The sequence below is a fragment of the Dendropsophus ebraccatus genome, chromosome 4, assembly GCF_027789765.1.
Source record: "Dendropsophus ebraccatus isolate aDenEbr1 chromosome 4, aDenEbr1.pat, whole genome shotgun sequence".
NCBI lineage: Eukaryota > Metazoa > Chordata > Amphibia > Anura > Hylidae > Dendropsophus > Dendropsophus ebraccatus.
The window spans coordinates 108,881,519-108,894,658 of record NC_091457.1 but is presented as its reverse complement, the minus strand read 5'-3'; the positions used below and the strand labels follow the sequence as shown (position 1 = coordinate 108,894,658).

The window sequence follows — 13,140 nt, the reverse complement described above, 5'->3', positions numbered from 1 at the left end:
TGCATGGTTTGTTCTCTTAATTCGAGGGCACAATTTTTTTTAATTTTTTTGTGCTTTTTCTCTAGATCAGTGGGGATCCTCTGGATAAAAGTTAACTTTCTAAAATGAGAATACCCCTTTAAAGTTATGGGGGGCAATAAATTAAACTTATGAGTTTATTTAATATTTATGACCATTCTTCAGACTTTTCCCAAAAGGCAACATATTCCAACAGCAGATTTATGAGCAAGAAACATGCCAAGGACATCAGATAACACCAGTGCTATTGTTTTACTTGGAGTGCAGCGTACTGTACATTCTGTATGTAATGTATTTTTTTTTTTTTCACCCTTCCTTGCTATTAATCTTCAAATTATGCCTCTAGATTATGGGTCATGTTACTGACCCCACTGTTGTCTGTCATGGTTATGGGTACAGCCGCCTTGTCAAATGTGGGTTAATGGAGATCTGATAAAGGGTCCATGAGACAAGTCTGTACAAAGTTCAGAGACTCTCGGTGCCAGTTACTGCCAGCTCCTGACTCCACATTATGCCACAGGTGCCTGGAGCAGAACTCTGCGTACAGTTCTCCTGATCAGGTTACCCCTCGTCATCTCATCAGGTCTTCATAGAAGAAAGTTACAGGATATCTTTTTTTTTTTTTTTTTTTTTAAGCTGCCCACCTTGCCCTCAGTGTATAAAGTTTCATTGGTTTGATATATTTTTCTCTTCTAATGCATTCCCAGGCAGGGCACTCAATGAAATAGATGCTGCTGTAACTGGTTATAGTTTGTAATACCGACAGGGTGTAAAGTTTTGAGTTACGCCATCTTTTGGCTTGGTTTAGGCTGATTGATATATCTACAGTGTTACTTTAGGACAAGACACCAAGTAACCTTTCTGTATTCTGCTGTCATGTTGCTGTTTGTCCACTAGGTGGTGCACATGCAGCAGTTATCTTTTTTATCTCTAGTGTTCTTGAGCTCACCTGCTTTGTCCTCTGATCTGCCACAACTGGATCCCAAAAAAGTGAAAGCACATGGTAGTGGATTTCACTCCCTGGCTCTTAATCTCTATTACACGGAAACAAGACGCTGCTCCCCTCGCTCATTTTGGTTTGGTTGATCAAAACCTTTGACATATCAAATACACAGGAATGCTTCAAAACTATTGAATTGCAAACAGACCTGACTTGCATAAAGCATACTGAAAATACTCTGTACAAAAAGAAAAAAAAAATAGAAAAAAAATGACACAAAAAGCATGGAAGTTTGACAGTTCTGCTTGTGGGAAAAAGAAACCCTATTTTTGTACCCTCAAAATACACTGAACATAGCCCATCGTATCTTATACTTTAAATTCATCTAGAGCTCTGGATCAGTTTAACTCTGTTACTGTACTGACACAGCCCTAGAGCTGTGTTAATACAGTGCAGCAAAGATTGAAACAGTTGTGGCACTCCCGTCCTCAATGATGCATGACGCCAGGAGGTCCAAGAATCCAGTCCATAGCACATCTTCCGTTCATGGATCGTAATTGCGCAACATGTAAATACGACCTTGCTTCAAGACTTGTCAAGGAACGTATGTAGCTAACTTTTTACGGATTTCCTAACATTTCCATAAAAACTGTGCCCCAGCAATAGGTATGTGTTGGCCTCCCTGTCCCCCCACGTTGGGAAATTACTTTTTGTGTAAGTTTCCTCAGCTGCCCTAAGGAGACGGCACATCATGCGCCATGATTCTGCCGAGCTAATCTAACAAATTCCTGCATTGAGCAGGATCAACTTGTACTACAACCCTCAGACAAGCAGCTACGCTGCCAGCCTGGAGGACTTCTGGTTACACAAGCAGTGTCTGCTTGGCTTGCCCTGGCACAGTGCCCGCTCCTGTTCATACAATCCCCACAGAAGTGTCATACAACTCCATCCTAATCCAAATGTTTGTGTTCCACTGAAGCCCTGCACGATTTATAAGAGATTTGTCAGGACGTGGTTGACACAGAAACCGCCATAATGTTCAGATCGGTATTTACCACAGTAATCTGTTCACTTTACAGGTTAACCAGTTCCTGTGCACAGCATTGGGACAGTGTACTATTGTGCGCTCCTTACTCTTTCAGTGTAGAGATAATAGAGGACAGGGCAGACTGGGTGTAGATAGTTTGAGGGGTTTATCTTAATCATTGTCTTCCAATATACTATTAGTTCAGCTCCTTTTTTAACATCTCTGCTTCCTGTGATTTGAATAGAAAGATTCTTGCCTGTCATCAAAAAACCCGGCTTGTCCACCTAACATAAGCGTGCGGCTTACTGTGCAAGCAGAGGTCCTGAAAATATTGAAGATGTAAAATTTAGCTATCGTTAAAAGTGTTAATCCAATTAAACCATTCAGGATTATTATTATTTTTTTTTTTTTTTTAAAGGTGATTTTTAGTGCTTTTGCTGCTGCTGTTGAGCCCCTTTGGAGTGCACAACTATTTCCCTTAGGGGACACAATCACAGCGAGGCTGTTTGCTAGTAGTTCGTTCACAGGACTTCCTTTCCTTAACTTCTCAAGTGCATATCACATACTCCTCTCTGCCATTACAGAGCTGGTGGAAGTGCTCCGAGCAGACTTGCATTGTGTGGAGCTGATGATTTAAAACAGTACACTACTATAGGTTGCATGTGGGGAGGAGGTTACATTCAATCTGTGTGAGCTAAAACCGCATCACACCAAAGCAAGGAACAGGCTGCACTGTGCTGGGACGATTTATACAGTAGCCTGCAATAGTAGGCATGTGGATGGTGAAGGGATTACTGATGCACTGGGTTTGCAGAAATAAGTGGCAACAGAGCAAACCCCATACTTCTGAGATAAAAGGGAAGCCTTGTGTGGACAGTGCAGATAGTCCAGAGGCTCACAGCTTGCGGGTACACAACCCAGGCTTTCTTGCTGTTTTTCACTTCCCCTCTCCTGCACAGGGTACAAGGTATACCTCACCTGTACTGCAAAACTGCACTGGCAGATCGACCACAAGCTGGACATCAACAGTGTCTGACAGATCCCATTGACTTTAATAAGAGTCCTTTAGGTTTCTATTATGATATCCAGCATTTTACTAAAAAAATGGTGAATCAATCTGAATGATTCTTACAGAACCCGCCACAGAAGCACCCAACATAGATGTGAACTCTGCCGTATTCAAATCAGACTGTTAAAAAATATCACTTTGTTTTAGCTAATCTGTTCGCTTTGACTAAACTGTGGAAAATGAAATATGTGAACAGATTTGATAGATTCTTAATCCAGTCACATGACGTACAAATCTGTTGAATCGCAGATCGATCTTAATGGCAGCTGCCGTTGTCTGGTGGTATGTACCAAGATGCCCTCTGCAGCCGGGCACTGAGAGGGAGGGGATATGATGACCTGATTGGCCCAACACATTAATCTGTTCCAGATGTCGGTCTCGGGGAAGAAAATGAAGCCAAATCATTTAATACCCGTTATCCTGGCTGATTAAACGGGGCGTCTCTTAATACCTAAGACATGCCAAGAATCCTGGCTATTTGCTGCCTCCTGCCTGGATGTCTGAGTGGCTTGTTCCTGAGCTGCGCTTCATGACCATGATGAAACCTTTTAGCACTGTAAACAACTTGTTCAGGATTAGAAATGGTGCCCCATCTATCCAAAGGTTGTGTCTGGTATTGCAGCTCAGATCTATTATAAATATAGCTAAGCAGCATATAGCGCTGGTCTGACACTGTTAAAGAAAGTAGCCATGTTCTCTAATCCTGGACAACCAGTTCATTATTTTTTTCTTCTTCTGGCAATACCTAGGAAAACTGGTTGGCAACCAATGTAGCTGCCATTAGTCACAATTTCCCAGATATTTAGAATTGAAAATCTGGAAGGGTGCTTGAAATGTCCTTTATAAATGCACCCCCAACGCATGTTGCCTCTAGATGCCTAGGAATGATCTGTCAGTGATCTGTAATCTGCCGTCTAACCACACAAGGACACAACCTGCAGGAAATGCATCCATCCCTGTACAGATCTCACCACACATGTAAGGGAGAGCGTGTGGACATGAGCAGTGGATGGAGACATCACCGTGCCGCCTCTAGGGCAGGCTATAAGGGCTTCTTTGTAGACCTGTGATGGCGTCATGTGTCGGGGTTAAATGATTGATTTAAGCCCCTTCCCTGAAGATGATATAACATGAGACCTCCTGTGGAGCCAGAAACCTTTACTGCACCCATACACAATAGGGGGCATTTACTAAGGAGTCTAATGTGGGTTGGTGTTTATTTTGTTACAATATATTGTGTGTGAGATTTATGGAAAAGTTGCAAACGAATTCACCTGGTACTGACCAGATGTAGTAAGCCTGCTCTGGTTTTTGCAACTTTTTAAAAAATCGCAAATGATAAATTGGGTGCAAATCCCAGATTATGCAAATTATCTAAAAAAATATTCACATGTCGAATACTGGTTCATAAATAGAACTTGAACCAAAAATGAGTGAAAAATCCAATTCCCCTAAAAATAGGCCAACATCAGCCATAAACCGATGGGTTTATGGCTGATGATGGCGGGGAAGTGTGTGAGTTCTGTGACTCTGATACTCCAGAATGTCTGATGATCTGGTACCCGACACACACTGGGCAGAGTTTGGCCTAGTGGCTGCTTGCGGGGTTAATGGGACTTCTCTCTATAGGAATCTCAGCTGTTGAATCCCAGGACACAGACAGAACAATAAGCTTTATTTAATGACTGCAGCCGCTCCCCGCTCTAGGCACACTAACCGGTTCCACGTCGCACTTAACCTTTCCTACCCCGAGCTGCCGAACCAGAGCGCACCGAGATGTTTCCTATTGATTATCTGATTGTCTCACCTTGGAAATATCCTGCTGCGCTCTTCACTGGTGCATTATATAGACCGAAGAACCTGCCATCTCGTTTTGCCTTTAATTTTTTCTCATGGGGGGTGTTATGGGCTTCTGTTCTTTTTGTTACATACTTGCACGGGGATGACCATTCCGATGCAACTATGTAATCCTATCGAAAGTAACACTTAAGGGATTCGCAAGTGGATTTCGCTGCAGATCCCTTGTATGTGGATCTAGCCTAAATGTGCCTAGGTGTGTTGTATGCTGCTCAGTGTATGACACCATAGTGCATTTGGCGCTTTTTAACTGCACAATTGTGTTCAAGCTGGTGTAGGTCATTTGTGCCACTTACTAGTACAGTGGTACCTTGGTTTAAGTGTAACTTGGATTAAGAGCGTTTTGGTTTAAGAGCTCAGTTTTTCAAAACTGTAACTTGGTTGAAGAGCATTGCTTTGGTTAAAGAGCTCCCTGTACTGGGTGGGAGCAGGAGTTGGGAGGGGCATGGGCTGCATAGCGGGGTCTACAGCACAGTACTCTGACCCAGGAAGTCTCCCTCACCTTCTAAATCATAGCAGATCCACTTCAGGCTGGGGCTTACATCAGGGGACAGGACTGTGGAGGTAATCTCTCCATAGCTGTAACCTCTCTCTCCCCACACAGTGTGCTGCTAAATTGTGCACACTAGGGATGTCAAAAAACCAGAATTTTAAGTTCGATACCGATACCAGCTTTCTTATTTCGATACTTGATACTAATTCGATACTAAATAAAGTTTGAAAAAAAACATGTAAAAATACAAATATACTGTAATTTCCCCCCGCCCAGACTGCGAATATGATGCCCCTATGTACATTTTTATTTATCTGACTTTTTGATCACTTTGATACATTTTATCGTTCTTACAATTATGCATGCAATGGTTGCCAAATACATGTATGTTCCTTTTTTTTTTTTTTTTTTTGAAAAAAAAAAAGGGAAAAGGGGGATTATTGGAACCTTTATTATTATTTAAAAAAACAAACAAAAAAAAAAACACTTTTTATTTCCCCTCTACCTCGCAGCATACCTCCCTATGCACTACAATTCCCAGCATACCTTCTTATGCACTACAAGTCCTAACATACCTTCTTGTGGGGAGTTGTGCACAAGGAGGTATGCTGGGAGTTTTAGTACATAAGAAGGTATGCTGGGTGTTGTAGTGCAAAAGGAGGTATGCTGGGTGTTGTAATGCACAAGGAGGTATGCTGGGTGTTGTAGTGCATTGGGAGGTATGCTGGGTGTTGTAGTGCATTGGGAGGTATGCTGGGAGTTGTAGTGCACTACAAGTCCTAACATACCTTCTTGTGGGGAGTTGTGCACAAGGAGGTATGCTGGGAGTTTTAGTACATAAGAAGGTAAGCTGGGAATTGTAGTGCACAAGGAGGTATGCTGGGTGTTGTAGTGCACAAGGAGGTATGCTGGGTGTTGTAGTGCATTGGGAGGTATGCTGGGTGTTGTAGTGCATTGGGAGGTATGCTGGGAGTTGTAGTGCACAAGGAGGTATGCTGGCATGTTGTGTCAGGAGGCTGCTGCACAACTGCAACTCCCAGCATACCTCTTTGTGCACTACAACTCCCAACCTACCTCCTTGTGCACTACAACTCCCCACAAGAAGGTATGCTGGGGGTTGCAGTTGTGCATTAGCAACCTCCTGACACAACAACTCCCAGCATACCTTCGTATGCACTAAAACCACCCCACATACCTCCTTGTGTACTGCAACTCCCCACAAGAAGGTATGCTGGGAGTTGTAGTGGACACTGAGGTATGCTGGAACTTGTAGTGCACAAGGAGGCTGCTAATGCACAACTGCAACACCCAGCATACCTTCTTGTGGGGAGTTGTAGTGCACAAGGAGATATGGTGGGAGTTTCAGTTGTGCAGCAGCAACCTCCTGGCACAACAACTCCCAGCAGCATACCACCTTGTGCACTACAACTCCCAGCATACTTCCTTGTGCACAAAGAGGTATGCTGTGGGTTGTACTAGTGCACAACGAGGTATGCTGCTGGGAGTTGTAGTGCAGCAGCAGCCTCCTGACACAACTCCCAGCGTACCTCCTTGTGCACAACTCCCCACAAAAAAGATATGCTGGGAGTTGTTCCACTGTGCCGGTGGGCCCTGGGGGGATGGCGACAGGATTGTGGAGGGACCCCACTGCAGCGGCAGGTCCTGGTGGGAGAGCTAAAGGGTGCAGGGAACCCCGCTGTATTAGTGGGTCCTGGAGTGTGCGGGGGACCCCCGCTGCACCGGCGGCTCTTGGAAGGTAGAGAACTGGAGGGTGCGGGGGACTATGTTAAATTGCGCTATTACGCAACTTAACATAAAGTTTCGGTACCGAACCGTTTTTCTGCCAGAAATATCGATAGTAGTATCGATATTTCGGTGCATCGTGCATCACTAGTGCACACATCTGCCCTGCTCATTCCTTCATACTCACTGCAGACTCCGTCAGCCCTTGTGTTTCCCATCCTCTCCATTATGGGGATTTGCAGTTCCATCCTGTATCTACAAACTGCTGCTGTGTTATCAGGTTTATGCACTTACTATACATTATACACCGCATGCTGATTGCTATGCTGTACAGTAACTTATAAAATCACATATTCAACTGTTTCTAAATGTTTGTTTCATTTGTTTTACATGTTGTTCAGAATAAAAATCATTATTTTTGAGGTGTGGAACAAATTGTCTGCATTTCAGTGACTTCTTATGGGAAAATTTGCTTTGGTATAAGAGTGATTTGGATTACAAGCACGGTCCCGGAACAAATTATGCTCGTAATCCAAGGTACCACTGTATTTTTCATTTGACAGTGACGATGTTGTCAAACAATTACTTGGACTGTGCGTCCACAACCCTGGCTGTCAGGCTATGCTGGGAGTTGTAGTAGTTTATTAGGCTGCGTTTACACTGCGTTTTTGCAATCCGTTCAACGTATCCATTTTTAATTGGTTACTTTTAATGGACAGAAAAACATAGTCAACACAATTTTTTTTCCATAAAACATATACATTAAACAGATAGGAAAAACACAGTGTGAACCTAGCCTTATCTAATTAACCCCTTCATGTCAGCAATATGTACATATACGTTCCTGCTGCTTATACACCATGCAGGAGGAACGTATATGTACGTTCCTGACTGTCAGAGGGGTTTAATGTGTGCGGGACTGCTGCAGTGAGAACGGTCCCACACACATCAATGTCCCGGGAACCAAAGATAATGACGGGCAGCTGCAATCCCGCAGCTGCCTGTCATTACCCCTTAAACGCTGCGATCTATGGAGATCGCAGTGTTTTAAGATGGCTTGTCCTGTTATTGACTGACCGTGACCCTCACAGCCATGCTTGTACCGACGAGCAGGCTCTATGCACAGATCACGGATAACAGATCACTATGCACAGATCACTGATATGGCATAGTATAGATCAGTATATGCAATCTATTGATTTGCATGTTTTAAAGTGAATAAAAGTGTTTTAATAAAAAGTGTAATAAAGTTTTTTAAAAGTTTTAATAAGAACCTTATAAACCAAACCCCCCCCCCCAATTTTTAAAATACCTCCTTGCCCATTATACAAATATTAAAAATAAACATAGCGGGGGAGATTTATCAAACATGGTGTAAAGTGAAAGTGGCTCAGTTGCCCCTAGCAACCAATCAGATTCCACCTTTCATTCCTTAGACTCTTTGGAAGATGAAAGGTGGAATCTAATTGGTTGCTAGGGGCAACTGAGCCACTTTCACTTTACACCATGTTTGATAAATCTTCCCCAGAGTGCGGAAATGTCCGATCTAATAAAATATTACATTATTGTATCAATATGATCTTAATAAAAACTATAGATCATGGCGCTAAAAAATGATGTCCCAACCAGCCCTGTAAATGGAAAAATAAAAGCGCTGTGGCTCTTAGAAGGCGGGGAGGAACATTGCATTAATTTTGACCCGGACATCCATGCATCATCGGGCCTGAATGGGGGAAGAGGGGACAGCTCTGGCAGCAGCTTTATCTCCTAAAAAACAAAATGGTCAGGCAGTTTAAATCGAACATCCCACTGGCCCCTGACATCATCTGTTGGGAGAGGCGGAGGGCCTCCATACACATTATATGGTCTGCCAGTCCTGATGAAATTGGTGGGGTCAGACATCTTTTCACTAATATTAATAGGGACATTAGGTAAACGTAATCAATCATTCAATAGGAGCCCTGGGTAGCGATTATGGGCCAGATTAATACAAACTACCATCTCTTTCTCTTATAATACTACACTATAGTTTTAGAGTTAGTGGATCTTTAGAGGTAGGTGGCTATGAGGTTAAGGGCCCTATTCCACAGGACCATTATCGTTAAGTCGTTCAAATCTAAGCGATAATCGTTCGGTTGAATAGCAGTTAACAATTAACGACCGAACGAAAAATTGTTGATCGCTTAAGACCTGGACCTATTTTTATCGTTGCTCGTTTGCATTGAATAAGACGTCGTTCGCAGTAGTGATGAGCGCAATAGCGACGACAAGACGACCGCAAGAACGATCATAAGTAACGATTATCGCTCCATGTAAATGGGTGAACGATTTTAGGCCTTTCCCAATAGCGGTCATTTGGATAATTTATCTTTATTGATGTATGCAAACGATAATTGTCCCGTGGAATAGGGCCCGAAGAGTGGTTGCTAAGGACATGCTGGAGGTCGTTAAAGTGTATCCATAGCAACAAGACTGTCAGGTATGCCCAGCCTAATGAGTTGTTGAGTCTTTTCCAGTGACTGATTTTATTATCTGAAATAGGTTGGTCGGATACCTCAGCCGGGGAGCGGCACTGCTGCCAGCAGACAAAGGACCAGTGTGCACTCGCTGTGTCACTGATAAGAGGGCCAGACAAATGTTTACCTTTCTAGATGAATGGAAATAAGGAGAGGACTCCTGAGGAGGAGCAGATCGGTCATTGGCTTGATATATTTTACCATGTCCCTTCCTAAACAATGCGTTGTGCCTCCTGTGGAGAATATGGAAGAGAATTGCTTAGAGGACAACTCCATAATGTGATGCTCTATACTGCCAGCACATATGAAGCTGCTTACAGGGGACTTCCATATGGTGTTTGCATAACAATTGCCTAATATTTTCCTAGTCCCTGTCAGGTGGCTGCAGCTGCCTGTGTTGATGGGCTTGCAGGGCAGTGCTGAGGGTATTCCCTCATGGATGATAATGGATTGGCTGTTCTGCGGCATGTGTGTATATAGGTTGTTAGGTAGGGAAGGACTTACATGCCCCAGGCTGTAGTGATGTGTCTGGGATAAATAAGTGAACCCCGCAGCCTGGGATCTGTCCCCTTCTCCTGTGCTGTGTAAATACACTTACTTTCCTAATTTCTGCAGCTAATGAAATTGAGGTAATGGCTGGGTCAGGTGGATGCAGGGGGAGGAGGAGGGGGGTTAGTGTATCTAGGGGATTGTCTTCAGGGTCCATCTGTCTCGGACCCTCTCACAGCTGACTCACAGGAAATGTAGAGAGCTGCTGTGGGATGGTGCTCCTCCCTCCTCACCCTCTCACTGGCAGCGTACTACACGAACAATGAGGTTCCATGAACTTCAGGCTGATCTGCTCTCTGCCTTCTCCATCCCGAGCGCCTGATCTGGGGGATCCCTCCCTCACCCCTACTTTCCTGAACCCTTTCATCCAGGAAAATGCAGTTTTAGTGTCTGGCAGCCACCACACCCTCGTATTTCTTTGTGTGAAGGGACTGAAAGGTTCATCATGGTCCAGCGGTTCAGCCTGAGGAGGCAGCTGTCTAAGGTGGGTACTGGGCAGGCAGGTGGCTGTGTTCTGTGCCAGGGGCACACACTCTGTACTCATGCTGCATGGCACTTTCTCCTCTTCTTCTTCATGCATTTTCTGCATTTGGAGTTGTGTTTTCTGCTGCATGTTTTTGATATTTACTTTTTTTTTCCAATTTGAATGAAACACTCCTGAAATGTTAAAGTCCTTGAGTTGTCCTCTGAGCCACTTTTTAGTTCTACACTTAGCATGTTCATCATCACCCAGCTTTCCTGGCACATTCAAGTGGCAGTTCTACATAGTGTGTCACAGATTTGTAGTGCAGGAATCTAGGAAAGCTGAGTGGTTACCACAATCAGAACTATATAGGCAGTTTATTGGTTGAGTCAAATTGTTTTTAACTGTGCCATTGACATTCAGGAGTAGAGGAAAGCTGGGTAATCCCTGTGCAACGATAAAAGCTGCCATATTAGTTGTCATCAAGCTTTCTAGAGCAACAATTAAGTTTACTATTTGACCTATATGTTGTCTGACATCAGGTGGAGAATGTATTACAGCATCAGCAGAGTTCCTGCATTGTTAGATGCCAGGAATGTTTCCTGTGCCCTACCCAGTTCCTCTAGTAAAGGTTGATCTAATTTGTGCCTAGTGGAGCAGTCACAGTTTAGGAAACCTCTTGCTGTACTGTCTTCTATAGCTTCTGATTTATTTTTTATTTGGTGGTTTTCAGCCATGTCTGATTATTTATTTATTTTTATTTTTTTTATTTTTTGTGCGTGTGCATGCTTTATGCCTCATCTGTCCCTACTCTTGGACTCTTGGTGTTATGTTATCCAGGTCACGGATTTCTTCTTACAATGCTATGTTCTGCATTTTCAGCGCTTTTCATTTATCTCTCCTAGGGTGCGTGCACACTGCGGAATGGTGACTTATTCCTTCATCCGTCCAAAGAATGAACGTGTTCATTCTTTGGACTGGCGACGGAATCTGCCCGTGCATAGAATAGAGTCTATGACACGGGCGGAGACACGCGAGCCCACATAGTCCACCGGCGGGTGCGAGCTGCGGAATGCGTGACGGGTTATTCGTTGCCATTCGGCAGTGTGCACGCACCCTTAGTGGGTGATGCACATTACTACCACTGGTTCCTATGTTACTTGTATTTTCAGTTTCCGCTCATCATTATAGGTATTGCTACTTACTATGTTAGGGCCTTATTACACTGAAAGATTGTGTGAAAAATTGTTATAGCAATAATCTTTGTGTGTATGCAGGCAACGATCAACTAACAAAAGTTCATTCATATGTCGTTTATTACATCTTTTGAGGTGACTATAAAATCATTGCCAATCATATGCACGTCTTTCGCTGTATGTACACATCGTTTGCTCATTATTACGATTGTTCGCTTACTAGAGTGTACAAATGATCGTAACAACTATTTTTCCGTGTATTATGGTCAATGATTTCAGGTTGTTTGCAAAAGCCCTAGTTTTAAATTATCGTTAATCTGAGAGGAAAAAAAAATCCCTTTGTCCAATAGTGCCCTTTTACACAATCTGATGACTTTCTGTAAGTGAGCGCCGATCTCCTAGATCTGCCCAATAATCGGGCAGCAAGGGCTGGCTGTGTGTGTGTGTATATGTATATATACTGTTAGCGATGTCTGTGCAGCCGTTACAAAGCTAGCAGGACGTCAAGAAGCGTGGAGAAGTACGTAGGTTTTTTTTTTCTTTTACAAAGTCAACAGCCATAAGCTGTGCATAGCTATTACATGTGGCGATGTGCGCGTGATGATTTTAGGTCTGAACCTAAAGAAATGATCAGCCAATAATATTATTGCTCTGTGTAATAGGACCCTTAGGCCCCTATTACACCAAAAGATGTCTGACATTATCTTACAGATTTTTTTCATCCAAAGCCAGGAATGGATTTGAAAAGAGGATAAATCTCAGTCTTTACGACCTGTTCTCTGTTTATAGTCCGTTCCTGACTTTGGCTGAAAAAATCTGACAGACATCTTTTGGTGTAATAGGGCTCTGTTTAAATTCACATCATGTTCAAAACCGGATTAAAGACTGTTGTAAGTTCTACACTTGGTTGGTGGAGTTGGGTGCTAACCAGTACGGCCAACATTACATCTTATATAAAGCTTTTCACATGGCTTTCCACATTCTAGATAGACCCTCTGCCTCTGTCATTGTGTGTCATTGCATGCCTAGGCAGATTTGCCATACGTGACCATGTCTTCGGCACTGGCTTACCACATGCATCAGACCTATGTGCTAGATCCTCTCTCATCGAACCTGTTACACGGCTTAGTGATCTTGCGGGTAAGGCTGTCTGGACACTGTTAACAGTGTCCAGCAGTCCCTGCTTTCATGAGCCGTTGGCCGATCATCACCTATTTGACGGAAAGATACGCACATGGCAGACATCTTTTAAACATGTTGAAAGACAAT

General features: G+C 43.4%; 1 protein-coding gene across 5 annotated transcripts in view; it reads left to right on the top strand.

Moving 5' to 3' along the window:
* TMCC1 (transmembrane and coiled-coil domain family 1) overlaps nt 1–13,140 on the top strand; it is a 94,369-nt gene that overhangs the window by 26,690 nt on the left and 54,539 nt on the right. Inside the window, exon 1 of one of the 5 annotated variants that reach the window (XM_069966679.1) lies at nt 10,459–10,696. The exons of the other annotated variants lie outside the window; for them this stretch is intronic. Within the exon in view, the coding sequence (XP_069822780.1) occupies nt 10,658–10,696 (39 nt within the window). The 5' untranslated portion in view covers nt 10,459–10,657. Of the gene's footprint in view, nt 1–10,458; nt 10,697–13,140 lie in introns of those variants that run through there. 5 annotated transcript variants of the gene reach the window in all.